Source organism: Atta cephalotes (genome assembly GCF_000143395.1).
Source record: "Atta cephalotes unplaced genomic scaffold scaffold00019, whole genome shotgun sequence".
In the NCBI taxonomy this organism is placed as follows: domain Eukaryota; kingdom Metazoa; phylum Arthropoda; class Insecta; order Hymenoptera; family Formicidae; genus Atta; species Atta cephalotes.
This window is the reverse complement of record NW_012130083.1, coordinates 4,271,828-4,294,679: the sequence shown is the minus strand read 5'-3', so window position 1 is coordinate 4,294,679 and position 22,852 is coordinate 4,271,828. Positions and strand designations below refer to the sequence as shown.

At 42.9% G+C, this 22,852-nt stretch overlaps 1 protein-coding gene across 1 annotated transcript in view; it reads left to right on the top strand.

Moving 5' to 3' along the window:
* The first annotated feature begins 3,863 nt into the window (after positions 1 to 3,863).
* The window catches only part of LOC105619186 (protein groucho-1-like), a 66,684-nt gene continuing 47,695 nt past the window's right edge, over positions 3,864 to 22,852 (top strand). The window contains exons 1-3 of the mRNA XM_012200713.1: positions 3,864 to 4,027; positions 8,300 to 8,363; positions 14,153 to 14,197. Coding sequence (XP_012056103.1) covers positions 3,864 to 4,027; positions 8,300 to 8,363; positions 14,153 to 14,197 — 273 coding nt within the window. The remainder of the gene's footprint in view (positions 4,028 to 8,299; positions 8,364 to 14,152; positions 14,198 to 22,852) is intronic.

The following is a 22,852-nucleotide window of genomic DNA, read 5'->3' as shown; positions in this document are numbered from 1 at the left end:
CCCTCCTCTCTCTCTCTCTCTCTCTCTCTCTCGTTCGCTCTTTGACGGGCGAAGAGACAGAGTGACTGTAAACGACGACGTCGCCCCGTCGTCGGCTTTAACGAACGTCCATTGAGCGACCTCCTCGCTTCATTGAGTTGTCCGCGATAATATACTGCGAAACGGTAATCCGGTATCTGCCGGGATGTATTAAATGTCGCGCGAGACTCGAAAACCAATAAAAGCGCGATCGTGCCGATCGTTGCGCTTTAATGCCAATTCTTGTTCGTCGTTATCCGGTCCCGGCTATCGTTTTCACGGGGTTGTCGAGCCGATAACGCGCTATTTGAATACCGCCCCGGTGCGAACGCGCGCACGCTATTGCGATGGCTCTCGATCGCGCGGAATAAAAAGCGCGGCGTGGAAAGAGGGGCCGAATGATGATGCGGGAGAGAGGAGGCTATCGGATAATTAAATCGGCCACGGCACGTAAAGGACACTGATTGACGTACGCGACGGCTACGTTCTCTCATTATTATTCGTCGAAACGACATAATTCGCGCGCTTCGCTTTTCGACGGACTCTAACCGTGTTCGACAGTGCATTGCTTCTCCGTCTCGCTCATTCATACGAAACTCGAGAGACTATCACTAGCATCATTCCATCCATTCGATGATGAATGTTAAAACCGATAAATATTTCAAGAAAATATCAGCAAGATACTGTTGTGCTTTTGACATTTGTAATATCATAATATATTACGTTCGATATTTCCATATTTATTTAAGTAAATGTGTTTTGACTTTATCAGTAAGCATAATTTATAATAATTATGCATACGGCGAGGCTTTATAAACATAAATCTGTTTTACGAGTGGTGTTGGTGTTTCGATAGACCGACATTTTTGCTTTATCGATCTATAAAACGGAGTTACTGGAAAATGCCAAGCAGCACGTCTGACGCCTACTGTTCTGTTTCACAGAGCGAAAGCTGATAAATTAATTGGATTGACCGTCGTGACTTGTCGCATACAAATCGGATCAGCGATTCCGTTACGATCAGCTGTTAGCCAATTTGCATTAACTCCGTCTTCCTTAATACGGTAGGCAACAAATCTACTCGTATTACGTCGCATTTAAAAGTCACTTACGAAAGATGAGCTTCTGTGTACAATATACATCCGCAAATAACAAGTCAGCGAGCGAGATATGCAATGTTGTCTGATACACAACTCCGCCGATTCCGAGCTTGAGCCGTTTAAATATATTGCACGCCTGGCGCACAAATCCTCCGACGTAATTCGAACATATACGTGCGATAATGCAACGGGTAGAGAAGCCCTTTGCGAAGCCGTGAAGATTAATAAAACACGCTACAGTGACTACGAGCAGCTACGAGGTTTAAATTTTTGAGAACTACCACATGTTAAGATACGTTGATCTACATCGCGTTAATCTACCTTCTCTTGGAATATCATTTTCACTTTTCAGTAAAATACAAAGGCGTGTTACAAAACGTAAGAGATTTTAACAACACAATAAGGGATGACTTTTAACCTTAGTACATATGATTTTTCAGTCTTTTACTATACACTGAGTCTTTCGTGTCCCGGATTAATTTTCGTCATTTTAACACAAATTAAATATACAAAAATTATTAAGTAATTCTTCCATATTCTTTAACATTTTTTTAGTTTAGAAAGTATTTATAAAGTTGTGTATTTAACAAAATTATATTAATATATAAATATTGTAACTAATTGAGGCTCCTAGTTTTTCGGGGAAAAAAAAAAAACGCAAGATGACCAATCGTATGTACTACGCTGTTGATTTAAGTCACCACTGCTCCTACTCAATACATTGTTATTGTATACTAAAACAATAATAAATTTGACACTATTTAGTGTCAAATTGACACTATATAGCGTTAAATTTAATCCAATTTAAACTGTTCAACTTTATTGCTTTAAAATAATGATATATTGAGTAGGAGCAGTGGCAACTAAAATTAAATTAAATTTGATACTACTAGATTTAACAGTGTAAGAGTTAAAAATAAGAATTAAATGTTCATAAATCATAAAGAAGGAAGCGTTTGTTTAAATATTTATACGATAGTGTGTTTCTGATATTATATATAGTGCATGGTTGTCAGATCTGCGATTTTCCGTCAGAGACGGAACGGGTTTTTAAAACAAATCTTCGGTTCTTTAGCTGACGGAATACATTTGATAATGCTTTTTTTACATTTTTTGAAAGAGCGCATTACAATATAGTAACAATTTTGAAAGTAGCAGGCAATCTTCAGCAAGATAAATGAAATCTCCGGTTTTAAATCAGAGAAAACTAACTAAACCGTGATACAGTGCAAAAGTTTTCGGTCAATGACATTTTGTACTCTAATTTATAAAAAAAAGATAAAATTTTAATCATTATATCAGATGTTAGTACAAGATTTCGTTATCCACATCTTGTATCCCTGATAATGGTTAAAATTTTATCAGGCTTTTTTTATAAATTAAAATATAAATGTTGGAACTGGTCGGAATGGTCGGAAACTTTTGGCCACTGTATATAGTGACCGGGTACGGTATCACGTGTGACTCATTAGTGCAGTAACGTGCCTGAAAGTTGATCTTTATTTTACGAGTTTTGGCACGATTTTCATTACGCGATCGCGATCGCCAGCGAATCATTAGCGACCCCTCACATGAAACATCGCGATTCCGGCATATGTACTTCGTTCGTTGCGGAATCTAGATCGTACGACACGGGAAAATTGGACGGGGGAAAAGAGAGAAAGGGAGAGGGAACTATATTCCGGCTTTTACGAGGCCATAGTGGCGTATCCGTTTTGCAGGGCACGACGTGCAAAACGATCGATAACATGCTCGTAACGTTATTACCAACAGGTATAACGGAGGCGGGTAGCACCGGCAATAATGTGGCTTTTACGCTCGTGGATGCTGATACTGCAACCACCAAAGTAACTCGGCATTTGCTACAGCACGTTTCGCAAAAATAGTCTATTATGTAATATCTAATTAATTGGCATAAATGTAAAAATATATTTGAAGAATATAAATCTAAGACTCATTTGTAATGTGATACCGGTTCAAATTATTAAAATTGTTTCTATTCTGTTTCAAGACCGGCGAATAATTGGCGCATAGTTTGCTTGAACTGGAAATTGTATAAATTCACATAAAATATTATTAAGCACGAAGGCCGAATATAGCATTTTTTTGTAATTGTTTCTGTTCTTGCAGTTAATTATAAGTTTGATTTCCTTAAGCTTGAAGCACAATAGTAATCACTTTGACTCGAATAATAACAAAATAGCTTCGAATATTTTTTTTTAAGTGAAAAACTTCAAGTGAAAACAAAATTAGTTTAGCGCATTATCTTGTATTTATATTTATTATTACATTGTACTTAGTACGTGTAACGCAATGAAACCTGAATCAAAATGACATATACATGAATTACTAAACTAGTTAAACTTTAAACCGATCTATATTACTATGATTCTGCGTTGAAGTTGTGGAATAGTTTGAAATACATATATTCGAAGATTATTTCACCGCCAATCGTTGACTTGTGGAATATTCGTGAGTGGAATGATTCTAGAAGGCACTAAAATTCAACAATAGTTTTTATGATAAGAAAAATAAAGAGTATTATAGATATACAGACACGAAAAATAGAGAGATTTATATTAAAATTTAAGAAAACATTAATTAATGGAGCGGTTTTTTTGTTGTGAAATGTAAGCACATCTGTCTAAGTAGCAACATTTTTTTATCCGACTCTATGTATCGATTTCGAGTTACTTGTGAGTCTGTGGAACAGCGTAGAGTCTCTCGAATAAATCTCAGGGTCTTATGGGCTTTAATGGCGTTAAGGGATTGTGGTGCATCGATACATTTAATGGCGTTTTTGTGTTGCAGGGTCCACCGCAGCCTGGACAGCCGTTCAAATTTTCGGTCGGCGAATCCTGCGATCGAATCAAGGAGGAATTCAACTTTTTACAGGCTCAATACCACAGGTATCTTTTTTCATTTCGTACAAACGTATTCTCATCGATTGCAGTCAATTGAAGATGTACGGATTTTGTTACTATAAATAAAGATCAATATCAATACGACTAATTTGTCACATTTGTTTTCGACAATCCTGGCAATTTGTATTAATCACGCAAGTTAAACTCTATAAACTTACATCTTCATTGTCTGTCAGCGATATTAATATTTACATAATTTTTTTAAATTAACGACGTGTATTTTTTTATTCTGGTTATTAAATAGCAATGAAGTACCTTTATAAAAATTGATATTGATACAATTTGTCCCAAAGCTTTACGCGATCTCAACCGCGTTTTTTTTTTTAAGGAAAGTTGTCGGATTCCCATTTTTTTCGATAAAAAAAATATATATTTTCCCGCGGATTGTTAAGCGTGATATAAATTCCGTTCAGCGGTCAGTAGTTTGTCGAACGGAGTAAACGTTCGCGTCCGTGGACATCGTAGGGCTGTATCCATTAGGCGCTCGTGCAAATACCGCGTGGGCGCGCACGCGAAACGCACGAACTGATGTACGGACGTAGGCAGATAATTGATTGTCCAACCGGAAGCTGTGTACACCGAAGTATGCACACAGTCTGGAGAAGGAGCGAAGACTCCATTTGGACAGCAGCGCATCTATGTGCATACGTGCACGTATCTGCGATCGGCAGTAAAAAGGGTTTCCTCAGAGATCACGCTCTTTGGTAAATTCGGAAGCGAAAAGCTCGTTGGTGCGTGACTAGTTTCTTCGATTGCTGCACTGAGAGAAATGTTTGGTGTATAGAATAACTACAGTTTTGTAGAGTGAATTATTAGATTATTTTTTATTGATATATAACTATTATATTTATAAATTGTTGATTATCACGGATATTAATTTGTTGAATTTACTAAATAAACTGATGATTTAATGATAAAAACTGCTTTGCATGATATTCAGAGATGTTTTATAGTTAAAAGTAGAATATTTTGTTATCTGAACAAAATAATTACATGGGAATAGTATATATATCTCGTAGTCTTTATATACAGAGTGAAATTATAGCGTTTCTGGCTTGACAAAGATATATAGATCCAGATCGATTGGTTATTAATTGCCTCGAAAAGGAAATGTTGCCTTAATGTGGCAAGAAGTACACGAAACTTGTACTCTGACTCCGTTTTAGGAGTGAATATAGGACGTCGAAATTCTCTTACGAGAAGACACGCCATCTCTGAAGCTCCGCGAAACATTTCTCATTTTATCATAAGCTTATTTTTTTGTAATTATTGAAAGAAAATTGAAAATTGCGACTTAATATTTTATATTATTATTTACAAAACATGAGTAATCAAATAAAATTGTATCGTTAAATCAAAGATTCATGTAATTTTGCTTATCTAACAAAAAATATTTGCTTTGAATAAAAATGATAATCTGTGAATAATTCTCTTTTTTTGTTATCATCACTACAACCTTTTTCTCAGTGTGAATTCACGTCTCTATTTATTGATACGTTAAATTCACAGTGTTCCGGAATTGCAGAAAGAGCATCGGTATTCCTCTTCCTTTCCCCTTTTTTCACGAAAGTTAAATATAGCATAATAGTGCTGACAACAGAAAAATAATTACGATAATGACGCGATGATATCGGGCATGTTTTAACCGAATAAATTTTATCTCGCGTTTAGAAATACCACGATGAGAACAACATTCATAAATTTCGTGAATTGAGATATTAATCACGGAAAGGCAAAAATGCATTCCGACCGCGTGAAACAGAGAGAGCTATCTCTGTGCCACGTGTTAGTAGTAGGCGCGCGCATTCAAGCGCGCAACGTGATTCTCGATAAATCGTCCCGTAAATCGTTGGCACGGCGTCAATCTGAAATAATTAATCGACTTTCTGACCGTACGAGTATTGCCGTTTGCGTAACGAGAGTTGCCGCTCGCGCGAGCATGATCGTTAATACCTATGCTAATTTATCGCCTTATAGGTGAGATTACGCCGCGCAACGTATAGCGTGATTCGCCTTTCACGAATATTAAACGCCGCGTCGAAATTACCGTGTGCATTCTATCATTACCTCGAATTAAAATCGCTTCGCGTCCCGTTACGCGAGGCTTCTAAATTTCCCCCCCTTGAAAAAACAAAAAAAAAAAGAAAATTTAGTTGTATTCGAGAAACTGTAACTTTATTATTGCGTCTCTCCGCGCTGAACTCGATGACGACGAAATAAACCATTTTTACTCCGTTCGTTATCGTTGAAGCTTTTACAGTTCTACCTTTATTTTCTCTCATTCGCGATATATGGCGCGTGTTATACGGCGCGTTTCCAACTTAATGTCGCGACGAAGAACGACGAGCGGAGGGACAATGGCTCCGACGATTTCGAGGGCTGGTGGATATTAATGCTCTGTTCTTGTTCTTCTTACACAGCCTTAAATTGGAGTGCGAGAAACTGGCCAGTGAAAAAATAGAGATACAGAGGCATTACGTGATGGTAAGCCGGGAAAAGGATAAAAACGTAGAAAAGGGGCAGCGCGTATTACTCATACATACATATCACATATACGCACATGCACACAAAGCCATATACGAATCATCCTGCCGTTGTTCCCAGATTAAAATGCATTCGTTTTCGTCGCGCTTGAATTCGGGAGATATCGCTCGGTCGCGGTCGAGCTGTTTCAATTCTCGCGAAATTGAGAAGAACCTAAAAAAAGAGGGAGGGAAATTATTAAAAAACCGATTTGATTTTACCGAAATGAATTTTCGATATGCGCGGCAGCGCGACTGTAACGCTTTTATATTATACGTGGGAGTGCAATTAAAAGGAAAATGGTACACGGATCTTCAAAGAAATGTCAGAGGTATAATTTCAGAGAGATTGGATGAACGGTAGAGAGAGAGAGAGAGAGAGAGAGAGAGAAACAGAAAAAAAAGAAAATTATCGTCATGAGCATTGGCGTCGCACATCAAAAGTGCTGGGAACATGGGGAGAAACACGAATCACAGAGAGACACGATGCGACGCACCCCCATACTCGTTATCGTAGGTATACAGTGGAGCAACGACAGCGGCAACAGCAACAGCAGCAGCAGCAGTAGCAGCAACAGCAACACCAGCGACAACGGTGCACTCGAGCGTTACAGGCACATACGAACGCATTCATTTGCGCGGTACAAGCGGTTTTGTCGACCGCCGCCACCGCAAGATTATTTTCCTGCACCCCCGAAGCGCCGCGCTAAACAAAAATACGACGCGGGCTTGTCGTCGTTAAAAAAGTTATTGCCATCGCGGACGGGGCGCCTTTGTCCCGCTCTCTGATGTCGCTGTCGAGTAACATGGTGGATCGACCAAGTGAATATTAATATGCGCTTTAACGCGTCGGGGAAAAGCGCGACGCGACGAGGATTAACTCTTAATGAACCTGCGCACTGCCGCGCTGATTCTCTCGTATTGATTTTCTATTAACTTTCTTTTTGAACGGCAAAGTGCTCGAAAACACATTTTCTGACGATTACGTGTTTTTTTTTCCATAAAATGATTAATTTATCGTTCTCGATAATGAACAGTTTTGTTGTTTAATATTTAACGACAAGTAGTACCTACCTAACGCGTTTGCGATTGTTTGTATTTGCATACGATTTCCTTGTTAATTGAACGCGATGTAAATTCCACGAATGCGTTTTTATGAATTATTCGCTCGCAATCGCGACGCTTCCAATATTCTCCACGGTCCACTTGGTAAACACGAAACTCACACACAATGTTAAAACACATATACATATACACACGATGGCCAGTATATAACAATTATTATCAATGTTTGTTGCGGCTGCACTAATTGTGTGTTTTTAATGGCTTGGCTGTGCACCACCCCTCCGCAATATCCCTCAATTTGGGGGCGTGATAAAAAGAACGAACCGGTTCGGAAGGTTAAAAAAAATATTACACGCGGAAAAATCCGGGACCAAATTAATGAATCGTTATACGATTGAACAATGTTCGCATTCCGCACATTATATCGCATCCCTCGTTTACCACGGAGCCCAAGTCACAGACCCTCGACTCGTTGATGACTCGATAATCTCGTTTTAGAGGCATTATTCTCTATTGTTAGCCAAAACGCGTCACGAGACTCCTCCCTAGTCATGCGAAAGAGAGTGCCCCCCCCTCCCCCTATCTTTATTTTGCCCCCACAGCTTTTGAATGTCGCCTGCACTTACTAATGTTTAGCTTACACGTGCGATTTCCTGCTTGTTCTGTCCAGTATTAAGTTGGAGCTGGAGAAACTCGCCCAGGAGAAGACGGAGATGCAGCGCCACTACGTCATGGTGAGTCCACACAAGCTTACGAACCTATCGCAGGACCTATATCGGTAGTAATCGTATTAAACATAAAGGGTCATGCGACGCAAAGTGCTTTTCTTATTTCGCGTCTGACGAGTCCAAAAAAATTTAGCTTTGCGCTCCCTCTTGACTGAACCGTTGCGGACTGCAGGGAACATTTGACGTTTTAAGCTCGCTCAAATTTGCACCAAGATGTAATGCTGAAGTACATCGAAATTATAAATTTTATCTCGTGCATTTATCTCGTTTACATTAAAATTAAAATTAATACAAAAAATACAAAACATAAAAATTAAAGTATACATATATCTCTAAAGGTGAAAATAATTTAAAAATAATGATAAAAAAATATTTATATCTTGCGACATAAGAGGATGACGGAATAATTTAGGATTACACAGGTCGTCGTGCGTTGCTTCTTCGCGGCTCCTCTTCCAGTTTTGTTTTTCGGCTTTGTCCCGCGAGAGTACATGTAGATGCCGCGAAAGTCTCGGCTTACTTTCGCCCGTAGATCTTCGTTATCGCGATTCACCGTCGGCTGTGCCAGTGTATGCATCTTCATTAAGCCGTGTGAAGCGTAAAGAGGTGCGCACCGCTTTCTTCATGGGAGGTCGAAGGTCGCTGAGAGTACCGGTTTTAATTTTACGCCAGTTGTACCGACGTCTCGATGAATCTCCATTCTTTCCGTTTATCCATCCTGAAATGTCTTCACACATAACGTGATAATTTCCAGGTATATCGCTTAGTGCGATAGCACTCTCCAGAGAAGCATAGATCTAAATCTTTTTTAGATCAAGGCACCGACACTTCCTCGATTTGTAAATTTACCGCGAAGATATTCGTCGTGCTAAACCGACTGGAAGGGTATTCGAGAGATCTTGATAGCGGCGAATAGGTGCCGCGCGTAGTTCGCACGCCGCGCCGTAAGTTCGCGGTCCGCTAAGTTCGTTGCCCAAAGTTCGCGAAGCGTGCATTATAGGCCGGCGATAATTTATAGGCCGTAGTCCGCGCGCTCGGTCGATGCAAATAACTTCATATAAAATGCGCGGCGCTCGCTCTCGCGTGGACGTGGCACTTCCGCCGATTCACGCCGGCACGAAGATTAATCGCACGATCGTCTCACGTTAGGTACATAGCGTGTACGTCGTGCGAGAACGCGCTTATCTCGCGCGTCCCAGGTATGCCGCTCTTACTCTCTCTCAAACGGCTTGATCGATCTTCGCGTTCCTCGATCCTTTGTTCCGTACGTTTGTAACGATCGGTCGGCCTGCGACTCACGCGGCTCACGCATGTGACAGGTTTAAATGTATTGTACATATCATACTTTATTCCACTTTCGTTTCGATATGGCACGGGGAGCGCTTATTGTTCTGCCAGTTGCGCGGTAACGAACGTCGGCGCGAAACATAGCGAAACCACGGAATGCACTTAATCAAATTTCGATCGGCGAGTACGAAAGCATATTTATTGCGCTATCGTCCTATCGCGTCGTTTTATCATTGATGATTGATTACCGACGTAACAAGAATTTATCGTAGTATCGGGTTTAGGTCGGCGTTAGCAACAGGTACTCACGTCTCTCGGCTAAACACGTTCGTGTTCGTATCGAGCGGAGTCATTGATTCCTACGGGTGCAATCGTAGTCGCGGTGCGTCGTCCAAATGCTTTGTCGCCCTCATCGTCGATGAATTGCGAGCATCGAATAAAGTATCACGTTGTCGCGCGTCACGGTCTTGCTACGATAATCACCGTAGTTTGCTTTCCTGCAACGGACAACACCGTCGTTTTCCCCGTAGAATTACGATGGCTCCATCCGTCCGGATACTGCCGCGTTCCATTTATATACCGGCGGCGACAGTAACACGGGATATCTCGCACACATCGACGGGGTGGAACGTATAAAGCCGTATCTGGCTGGTCCTCGTATCTGGCTTCCCTCAAATTTTCCACGTGACATCGCGAGGCAGCGTTTACTGGTAGAGCCAGCCGGCGAATCTCCCGGGACTCGTTATCGATGGAGGTCATCGTTATACGTTCGTGCGAGCCGTCGGATCTCTGATACGACATCGTTATACCACGACGAGTGTAGCCCCGGCCACGGGGCGTTACGCCTTTACGACTCTTTCATGTAATTGTCGAGCTCGTGAACTCTTTTACGAGCGCGCGAACCGCGAGCGTGGCGAGAGACCGGCCGCGAAGCACTTCGTTACGCTCGCAATGCCACTCGATACATTTAGCGTATGTCCTCCTCTTCATATTTCCGCTTGCGAAATGTTAACTACGCGCGATACTTTCATCGGGTGAGTGAGATTTTAAAACGTTTCTATTTAATACAAAAATAGTGTCGGAGGTAACAACGCGTTTCTAAGAGAATTAATTCCCGTAGTCGGAATTGCAAAACTGGAAATCAGGGAATTGTTAAGGGAAATCGGAAACAGTGTCAGAGAATTTTGAAAAATTTCCTCGAAAATAAAAATTCTTGGCTTTAAAGAAGTTTAATATATATAATATCTATATACATATATTACACTTACGCAGTAAGTAATTTTGAAATACTATCAATAATTAAAAATGCAAACAGTGTAAGCAATGTTAATAGTAATTTACATTGTTATGTTAAATTAATCTCAATAAAATATTTAATGGATCCAAATCGGGATGAAAATATGTACAATAAAATTTCAAAATATTATTGAAAGTCAGGGAAAATTATGAAGTTTGATTTGAAAATCAGGAATAAGTTATAAAATTTTAGGATGAGGAATTTGCGACAACTGATATGCGATATATCGAGGCTTGATTTGCTGAGTCATTTCGTAGCACGAATATACGAGCGAAACCATTGCAGTCGTAGGCTGTGGTATGTTCTTGATTAAGCCGATTCGACCGCGAAGTAATGAGATTGCAACGAGGACGGAATTTGCAAATCGTACACGACCAGAAACATCGTCATCGCCTAAAGAGTACGTTCAGGAACGATTTTCATTGGGAGACGATGAAAGACATGATAAGGGTCTTTTTATCTTTCTCTAACGCGAGAGGGGATGAACCAACATGTTCGTGGGGGGATAGATACCGATCGTGATCGATATCGTTCGGCTGCTCGTGAATTGAAAAGAGATTGCGCCATTCCAGAGTCGTTTTCGCGATTCGATCGGTCACGATTAGAGGTGACTATCCAAGGAGTAAGTCGAGAAGTTTCAGCTAATAATTCAACCTAAATCTTCTATCGAACTGTTTCTCGAAAGAGAAGATTTTATACGAACGTAGATAAAAACTTGAATTATTTTCAACTGAGAAAAGACGAAAAGACAAATGTCGATGTAATACCGAATTTCCGTTTAATTCCTCTTAATTGTTAATATAAAAAAATGACGCGATGCAACTGTAAAATATTGATTCTATAAAGTATTCGTAATCACGTCGTATCGAGTTTACGAGTGGCTTCATTCCATTATCGTAACTGACTGTCGCCATATTCCTTCACAGTATTCCTTCACTGGTATTAGACATCTCGACCGCGAGAGTGGCGTTTCCAGTCTCGTGATAATTAAGATCCTGATCTCCCGTCTCCGACAGTCTCCCTCCGTCAGTCTATTAATTAAAGACCAATTGCTTCGTTGGGGTCTTCAGCGGCGAGACGATCTTCGTGTAGCTGCACTTCTTAACTATCTCTTTCTCTTTCCATCCTCAAATCCACCAAATGCACGAGGAAGAGAGAAATGTTTTACCCAGGATATTTTAGATAGTAAATTTTTATAATGATTTATAATTAGTTCTTTTTGATAAGTTCTATAAAAAAGTTTGATAATAAAAAAACAAAATATATGTCATTGATAAATTTTTAATTGCTTTTTTTTTATTTTGTTCTCGACATTTTATAATAAAGTTGATGTATTTAAATATAATTAGATTTCACTATATGTTAACATAAGCTACGAGCTTTCAACGAAATTATTATTTTCGCAAGAACAGAGCCGATTGAAATATACATTTCGCGATTTATTGATAATGCTCGCGAGCGCGAATGTAATAAAAATATGGGCGGATTAATTTATATTTAAAAGCAGAGCGTGCACGAGGCCAAATTTCTACATTTATATTTTCTATATATACATTGTAGCGTTCGCAATTTACAAAATAATCGTAATTTCGAAGATAAACCGCGCCGAATGAATATCGAATTATTAAAACAAACGGGTTTAATTAATCGCGGCCTGTCCGAAGCAGATTCGTAAAATATTCATCCAGACGAATTTGCCCGCGTTTGAAGTATTAACGGTAATTCTATCACATTGCGAAATAAATATTACCGGTGTCGTTAAAATCGTAACATCGAGAACATTGCATTCGAAAGCGCGAGACTATCTTCTTCGACCGCGTCTCGACGTCTATCGCCGTTTATTACGCTACGTTCCCCTCGTAGAAAAACTTTAAACCGACTGTCGTAGCCGCACCGATATATTAAAACGCGGTTTAGTACGCTCTTTACGATCACCGAGCAATAAAGCCCGTTTCACAACGGTCGTTGATTCCGTCGGGGAATAATGCGGCGACTATATTCAAGACGCTCGTTAAAATCGCGAATTGCCGGATTTTCTCTCTTTTCCTCCTTGGCGATCTCGTTGTTACACGATACCCTTTCACCGTCTGTTGGTATTGCGTCGGTACAGAATATGCACTTTCGGGGAATGCCTGTAAACCATTACTATACAGCAACAGTTTACGATAAATATGTGCGCGCTATTTTGTCGCGAAGTTTTTACGATCAGAAATCTCATGCGTGAGAAATGAGAACCGCTGTACAGTAAGCGAATTAGTTAAAGCCAGCCCCGGCTGAGTCTCTTGTACACACGATGTAGAAACGATGTTACGAGAAACCGGTCTTTCGTCGACACGAATACGCGCGCGCGCACGTACAAGCCTTTTCTCTCTCTCGCCTCTCCGGGGTGAAGGAGACGAGAGAGGGCCGCGCTCCTTTCTCATCCTTCGTCTTCTTCGTTTTTCTCATTTTCTCGACGCGCTTATCCCTCTTACCGACTGACTGCGGTCTCGCATTACGGCTCAATTTGGTCCGCTTTTCGTAATCTCGTAATCTCATTTGATCGATATAATCTCAACCCTGCAATCGTTGAAGCAGACCCTTAAGGATTCACCGCGAGGCGTTCTTCTTCCTGCACAGCCAGCATCATTATGGATTCAAATAGCATCTTGGTTTGCGAAACTCGATAATTCGATTAATCCCGCGCGGAATGGCTTTACGTTTTATTCAATGTGATATTTATATGCCAATTTCAATTATTTATACTCGGATCGTTATATATGTACGTATATAAAAATAACACATATTACGACGAATTTTTCTTCGTCACAATGAAAGATGAAGTCGATGAATGTGTATACTTATATACGGTATTGCATTCGTGGTGCAAATTTAATCGAATTCTCTTAGCTTTCTAGAGAGAGAATAAACGGGAATTTTACACGGTAACGTCTTCTTCGGGATAGGATAAAATGACAAAGCCGTAACATAAATACGAAAATTGGATTTCGCGTGAGCAACCTTCCGGCAAAGTTCAGCTTTTGCATGAGAAAGTCGGCGTTACGCTGCTAGTTTACGCACGCATCACCTTACGCTTAACGTCGACGCTGGCTTCGTTAACGAAACGCATATAACGATGTAGCTATGCAACACTACGCTTGTACTAATTCCATACTAACATTGTAATTTATGCGATTACATTCTAATCTGACTGTTTCATTTACTTTTGCAGTATTACGAGATGTCGTACGGGCTTAACGTGGAAATGCATAAACAGGTAAGAGATTCAAGTTTTTGCATACATTATTTTAAGTACCTTGAAAATGTGGTAAAGAACGATATCGTCTCATGATGATCGATACGCGACGTCAGTTGGCGGTGATTTATTAATCACTCAGTTGGCACGTTGCACGCAGCTTTGGGCTTTAATCCAAAATTAAAGGGCCGAACACGAGGAGAAAGCCCCGATTACGGGGTGTTTGCGACCCTCCGGGATCTTAGCTATTGAATAAATATGTAAACAAGGTAATAACATGCAAATAGCAGCGCGGCCGGAGTTCCCGTGTTGCCTCTTGCGCAAAACCTTGCGCAATGAAAAAAAGCAACCTAACCTAACTCGACTTTAGACTTTTATTAAGAACTACCGAGATTACCGTGCTTTTAGAAAGCACTCGAGGCAAATCGTGGAGCTTTTTACACTTCTTTCTCCGCGGTGCACGTATAGTACGTACAAATCAAATAATACTCGTATTCGTATTCTCGTGTTTTCTCTGTATAGAGCATCGTTAAACATCTATGTATTATTTTTTTACATATATTATTTTTGTATCGAGGTCCATTTCGAGAAACTCCATTACAAAGATTTCAGTAAGCTCCTTTTGTATCTATATTCATCGTATATCGAACGGATCATTTGAATTTTTTATTTCCTCGCATGTGCATTGATGGTAACATCGCGAAGCAGTTTTATCTTCTTTCGAAGAGATTCCTCTCTCTCTCTCTCTTTTTACGACGAGAGAAAGGTGGTACCCAGTCAAATAAATTAGGGTCGACGTGACTCGCGCGAGGGAAAAGGAGAAACGCGCGTTAATCGATCGGCAACGAGAACTCCATCTCTTAATTATAGGCCGCGTCTGATAGAAGTCAAACGTCTCCGGGCAAGCTCTCTTGACGTAATTTTATACAGAAATCCCGTCAGGGAATCGCATACTTCTGTTGTTGTTATCCGCATATAATGGATTTTCGATCCGTCGTTCGCGAAAGGTTTGAGAAATATCTCGTTTTGAAACCGACATACAAGTGAATTCGTCGAATTATCGACAAGCCAGCAATATCGACGACGTAGCTCTCGAGTGTCCTAGAGAAGGCATTCTGTACACGCTATCGAACAAGAATCTCGATCACGAATTCCGTAGAATAAATGGCGATCCCTCTTTCTTCGCCTACTTCGATATTCTCGCCCCCTCATCGACACTCCACCATAATCTATCTTGGGCGTGGGCGTGCAGCGACGAGTAATGCTCACGTTTATTGAATATTTAACAGCTGAGCCCGTTATTTCCTTCGTCCCGCCCTCCACCCGTCCGCTTTGTGTCCCGCCTATTCTTTCTGTCTCCTTTTCTTTTTTCGGCAGGATACGTCCCTCAAATCATGAATAAGACCTCGCGTTCGCCTTATGCAGGTCTGCCTACGCGGCACGAAGCCAGTAGCGACGCAAGTCAGGTAGCAGCTTGCTTATCTCTTTTCCTGAGCAAGGCATTCAACCGAGAGATCGTGTTGACGCGTTTGCAAGTATTTTAGATAGGACGTGACGGGAGAAATTGAACAGCAATTACGCGATCCAAAGCATTTGTTTAATTTATTTATTCGATAAATTTGCATACTATACGTTTGACGTACATCATTTATTTATCCCTCCGCTGGCATATTATATTTTACTTAAATACATTATTCGAGAAAATAAATAAAGAATTTAATTAGTTTAGTGAACAATTTTTTTTCTTCGTGAAACATGAATTTTAACTCTCTTCCGTCAGCAATACGAGTCTTCGAGAAGCAAATTTTTTATTGATTCAGATTATATAAAAATCTGAAAAAATTTGGTATACTTGTCGAAGTTTCAGCAATGAGTTCTTAGAAATCATCATAGAAATCGAATTTTTATTTATACTTTTTACACGTTTGAATTTATCTATCAAAATTCGCAATCAAAATATCGATGATATCTTTAAAGATTTCAATTGTCAGTGAAGGATTAGAAATTGAGTAAATGTTTGGAAAAATATCGTTAAGTAGGGGAAAAAAAATATCAATATACGTAAAAGAGTACAAAAATGGAAAAGAAGAAGGATTCTATATTCTGCGGAGACCGAATGGCAATTTTTCTGTATGATCGAAATTCTGTATGATCGTGGATTTCCGTCTGTAAGTCTCGTAGAAAAGTTACGTATTAAGGTTGAATGAAGAGCATAACTCTTTCAAGACTCCGTTCACGAGGACATTCGTGCCGGTACGTGGAGGAACAAGCCGCGAGATACGTACCGTGTGAAATGTGGTATCGGAGCGATGGAATATAAATTCCGATAGGAAATCGCAATACGATCGTGTCGTATCCGCCGTTTTATGCCCCTGATATCCTCGAGATAAGCACTCGAGGCGGCACTCTGAAATATACGACGTGACGGTCTCGTGCACTTTTCTGAATCGGAATGACGATTATTATCTGCTGTCACTTTTAATTCGGTTACGATTTATCGCTTCTGGTAGCCGGACGTCAAGGATTTATTATATTATCAGGCCGGGCATTATCGCGCGCGATTTACACGCTTGTACACGCGCGCGCGGCGCGTATATATCCGGTATCTCATATTTATAAAATCGAAATGCCGTGCCGCGCCGCGCCACCACCTCGTCGATATGCTCGCTCCTGCCACGCCGGTATCCGCGATTAATAGCCAGCCCCGTGCGTTTATAACGAGACCGGGCGTTGTCGCGAGCGCGCGATGGAAATAAAAGGAGAAAAAGCGCGGAACGAGAATGAATAACGGATCCGGCGATGCGAAAGAGCAAAATATCGCGGGCGCCCGGGAATTATCGGGTGTTACATTAACGCCGACGACGACCGGTTCGGCAAGTGTCCACCAGGCAGTGGAACGCGTCCGCGTTCTCCCCTTCCCTTTCCATCTCTCCCTTCCCTCTCCGTTCTCCCCGGAGGTTATTAACGTCGCTAATTCTCGGCAATTACTGTCATCATCGTCAGCCGTCTCTGACCGCAACCGAGCTGTTACGTTTTCCTGTTACACCTGTACGATAATCATTGTCAGCCGGAATCACGCTTGCCGGATAGTTTATGGATATATATCGCGCGGCTATATAAACGCCCACGTTGACCGAGCAGTTCTTCGATTGGCCGTATAATACGTGAATTAATAAGGTAAACGCTACTGTGGCTCATTTAATATCGGATATTATAGGTATGCATAGTAATTATCGATTTCTAGAAGTATCGACGTCGCGAGTATCGACGAGCGGTTATAGTTTACGAAAGCGCTTAAACGTATCGACATCTCATTGCCGGGGAGAGAGAACGTCATATTTTTCACATTTTTCTTATAGTTCCTCTCGGATGTTGATAGGGAATCGAGAATGTTGTGTGTCACGATGGGTTATAGTTTGATTTTGACCCGTTTCGTCGTACATCGTCGGCCAATGACCACGCGGTCGCGCGCGTTCCCCACGTTTTTATTTGCAGGAAGCGATGCGTATTGTAAACGCTTTCAGGCATTACTCTCGATTTTACTAACGCTATTACCGGCGATTCCGCAGCTGCACGTACGTGTCGGGGCAGTCGGAAAATTCACGCATGAAAAGTATGGGCGGCCACCACGAGTGATTCGATTTCGTTGTTTTGTTCGATTCGCTGGTTCGCTCCCCCTCGCGCGACGCACTCCATCTCACCTCCACCGCCCCTCCCGGCGCTTGTCTCCCCCGCCGGTTGTCTCTCCATATCCATCCCATATACAGTACGCTCATTATTCATTTATCGGTTTAACGAGCATGTCCGCGATAAAGCGTCGCGAAATATCGATATCGGATGGTCAATACCCGCTCGGCTCGCTCGGTCCCTTGTTTGGCGCGTGCTCCACCTTTCACTCGGAAAAACAAAAGATCGGCTGATCGCGATTTCGCCTGATGTATCCGAGACGCGTACGCTTTTCACACTCGTTAACGAGATAACGATGACGGTCGCGGGAAATTGTCGAGCGATTTTGAGATCTGGTCGAATAAAACGAAACGTTTAAACGCGCGCGCGCGTTCGTAAAATTGTACGCCTCTGTATTTTTTTATCGAGAACGTTGGGCGTTGCGTTTGGGGGAAGGAAAAAAATACGCGACGCGCTCGAGGAATCTCGTTGGGCGCTTCATGAATAACTTCTCAAAAGCGTCCGGTAGCTCGTCATCTCTTGCTCGTGAGAGAGAGAAAAAAAGTGGGAGGGAGAGAGAAAGAGTAACTGCGCGAAATGTGTGCGCGGCCGTCGCTTTTTTTCCCGTTTTTATTGTGTCTGCAGTGCCACTGGTTTGATCGGTCGGGCCGCGCCAGGTGGAGGCGGAGGAGCAGATGGTGATTGAGAGGGAAGCAAGCGAGAGTCGGGGTGGGTGGGGGACAGGAGAGGTAAAGGGAGAAGGCGTGCGCGGCGGGGGTGGTTGGTCGTAGGCAGAAGGGAGAAAAAAGAGGGCGAGTCCGGGCCGTCGCAACGAGTGGAGGAACGAATGGGACGTTGGTGTCAGGCGGGGGCGAAAAAGGATAGAACAGGGTGCCCGCCGGAAGGGGGAAACCCGGGAGCAGCCGCCACCGCCGCCGCCGCCGCCGCCGCCGCCGTTGAGGGGGGTGGAGATGGGTGGTGGTGTCGGGTGGTGCGGTGGTTGACGGTGGGGACGCGTTGGCGGTGGCTCAGTGTTGAGCTCGGGGGGCGGGAAAAAGCGAAGAGCAAAATTTGCTATCGGAAAAATCGAGCTCTCCACGCCACCGCCGCCGACCTCTCCACACGCTACGCTCCTCGCTTTTTCTCTCCCTCGACCTCGCCCAACCACGAGTCGCGATCCCTTCCGACCTCGCCACCAACTCCCCCCCGGAGGCCTTCAGCGAGAGGCGTGTACGTTGCGTTGGTGTGAGTTTGACACGCGTTCGTGTGTGCTGTGCGGCTTGGCGGAGAACGGTTCGCAATATGTGCACAATAAAATATACACAGAAATGTCTACTCTCACTCGCACTCTCGTGTCTACGTCCTCCTTTTCTCGGTGTCGCGAGAACGCGCATCCGCGGGGAATACAGGCATTCTCGTGTATATATGTGTGTGTGCGTACGCTTGCAGGTATACAGGTACGTCGGTCGGGTGTGCTTTCAACGTAGGAATCCGCGATATCGACGGGGGTTCCATGTACCCAATACACATCCTCCATCCTCGCGATCTCTCAACACGATAAGTTCTTTCAACTGGCACCGCGAAGCTCAGATCCTTTTTCTCTTTTCCCACCGCGCGCACAATACGTGCGCGCACCTTTTTCGCCCCGCGGATAAGAAGGATGTTGTTCGGAGACGTCGCTATCCGCAGATGGTTTTATCCGCAGCAAATGGGCTTCGCCGCTGCAGGAGAGTGCCGCACACGAATCGAATCACGTTCTTTCTTTCCCGCGAACAAGAAGTCAAGTAACTTACTCGGACTAGTCCAGAGAGTGGTTCAGTCTCCGACCTCATCTTATCGGGTAACAAAATTTATTTCACGTATACGATGCGAATTTAGATCTCGACCGTGATTCTCTTTTCTTCTTCTTTGCACACCACCTTAATCGGCGTTAACCAGCTTGTCTACGCGATACGAGTGACTCGCACAAAAATTCCCGCACATATATTTCGCCGGTAATATCTAAAGTAATCATAGTACAAGCGCAAGTACACGATACGAGACTGCGGGCGGTCATGAATTTTTATCACTCCTCCTTTTTCTCTCTTTCTCTCGTTTCCCGCTTACGTCGGAGGTTCTGGAACCTCCGACGCGAAACACGAGGAATACGTTTAATTCTCGCGTCTCCAAATGGGCACTTAAAATTTCTCGCAGTAAAACCTGCGGCGCTGCGGGGAATAGCCGAGCCGTTAACTCGGAAGAAGGGAAGGGGTTAAAGGGTTTGCCTTTGAGGGAAGGAGAGAGAAAATAGACACTATCGAGATCTCTCGCCGGATTTAAGATCCACGTAGCACTCTGTTTCTCTCTCGTTCTCTTTTCCCCTTCGCAAGGGGTAGGAGAAACGTAACTACTTACTAGCCCTGATGTCGGCAGCGGCGGTTGGGATCGCTTTTATCACTCGTACATCTTTTACGACTCGTCCTCGCTCCTCTCGTCGTCCCCTTTCTCTTTTTCTCTCGCGCCTCTTCGCATCTTTCGCGGCGTGTTTTCCGTGCCCTCGCTATTGTAAGCACTGTGTTTAAACCACGAGTCGTAAAGTTTGCCCGACGCTTGTATATCGCGCCACGTGCAGGTGCAGCACGGTGGGTGGTCCGAGGAAAGAGATGAGGCTCGTCTCCATTATCATCTTGAACTTTTAAGAGCGCTATCTTCAAGTCGATCGGTATCTTTATTTAGGCCTCATCGATTGATGGTTGCGCGTGATAAGGTTACGTTTTTCTTACGTCGTTGTGCACTTTGATCGCGCGTATCGAAAGATTGTACGTATCTGAAATCCCCCGTTTATCGTCAACAAAGTAAACTGCAATGGAGTTAAACTTGTTTGGTAATCAAACATGTTTGATAATTAAACATGTTTGGCAATTAAACACATTTGGTATTTACGTGGATGTTCAAACGTTCTTGATATCGTATTCTGGGAAGTAATGTGAATACGCGCGAGATAAGAAGTTCGCTGGCCAACATTGAACATTAGCTTGCACAAAAGAAAAGCGCATCGGTGTGCGAATCTAATTTACGCCTGGGGGTATACGTTGGCAACGCTACACTTCCTTGGGGATGTTTACGTGCTCGCCCTTCAGCGACAGTTCCCGAACCTTCCTTCGTCGGCTTTATGCAGAGCCCCCTAGCACTTTTATCTGGGGCGTTAGCATTATGCCAGCTATCAACGAGAGGGTCGAACGAACACCCTCGAGCCCTTTTATGCTTAAGGGTATCATTAAGAGATCGCTCCCTTTGCCTGTTATATATATATATATATATATAAAATAAAGAGCGAGAGTATACATATTTTTATACGTGATATATACATATATGGTGTTATTCTCTCACTTTCGCACTGTGCTTGTCAATGAACTATGATGTCGAAGAAAAAAGAATGATAAGCATCATTAAATTCGCGATTTTTATCATACGGTAGCAATTATTTTTGCAAAATTCCAATCTCGGTAAAAAAGAAATCGTTTCTTGACTATAACATAAATACATTTTCGACAAATTTTATGAATTCGCTGACTTCATGGTTTAAATTTCGGATTCGTCTGCTTAGTACACAGGATTCATCTGCTTAGATGCACAATGTGCTTTATCTCCGCATAGTTTATTCATTCACTCCCTTGGTGTTTACGGCGCGGCCGCGTTAAACCGCGCGATTTTGATATCTCTCGTACTGCGGAAAGAGTCGAGAGAAGGAGGGAGACATAAAGGAAACTGGCGCGGTTAATCGCCGTATCATATGACTGAGTAATTGAGTCTGCGAATTGCTGGAGGCAGGTTCCACCGAGCTCCGCTTGGTCTTCATCTCGCAATTAGCGTTAAGTTAATTGTACTTCCTGCGCGAGCTTACTCCACGGTTGGACGGTTGCTAGGTAGGGAAGGAAGGAAGGAAGGAAGGTCTTGTTTTCCCCGGCATTCGCCGTGCCGGAGAATTACGAGGGTTGCCCGGTGACGATAATTTTCTTGGTATTTCGGTGGGTGTGTCGAGGGCGGTCGTAAAGTCAAGTCGGCAATGCGGATTGCCGTCGACGTCGTCGTCGTCGTCGTCGTCGCCGTCGTCGTCGTCGTCGCTGCCGCCGTCGACGTCGTTGTCGTTGTCATTGTTGTCGTCGTCGTTGTCATCGTCGTCTTCGTCGTCGTCGTTGTCGTTGTTGACGATGCCGTAGAGAATGCAACCGAGGCCCGAGGCGCTCAAGCGTTACGATAGAGAAGTGCCAAGACACTGGCTGGTGGAATGAAGAGGGGGAGTTGCTCGCGCGAGGCAAGGAGGGACTCTTAACGAGGCGTCTTAACGGCGTCCGCAGAATAGGGTGAGACCCTGCTCGCTGCCACCGGTACTAATTTGCTCGCTTTGCGCCGCGACGGATGTCATTCAGTCCCGTTCTCGACTCCACATTGATTACCGCAGTCGCGTTTACGTTTCGAGACGCCCGTTGTATACATGCGTTGGTGGATCGCTTATACGATTTGATTGTAAATAAAATTGATGAAAATTTAATTTCGACTTGTGCTTGCATTCGGCATTTATTTCGCGGATAATACGTTTAATCGCGAGAGTCGGAAATCGACTATGAGGGCTAATCGCAAAATCAAAGACATGAATCGTTTGGTTCAATGAACGAAGATACGCCTCGGCCTGAAATTCGCTTCGTATCAATAATAACAAGCTGTTAGAGAGGGTACTGTACACACAACGAGACTCGTACTTGAAAGGGTGGAGAGTAGGAGGTCGGTCGGCCTCGGCGGCTAGTCCGTTAATGTTTAGCGCAATCAGCGATAATGGCGGTCTATGGCGCGTTTAATCAAGGCAGTAGCCCGTTGTGGCTTGTGGTTTGAAAGCGGACTGCCCCTCGGCAGGGTGCAAAGGAAAGGGTCAGCGGCATCAGAGGGTAAGAGGGGAATGGAGGGAGGGAGAGAGAGAGAGAGAGAGAGAGAGAGAGAGAGAGATGTAGTATACTGACGGTAGAGCAGAGAGGA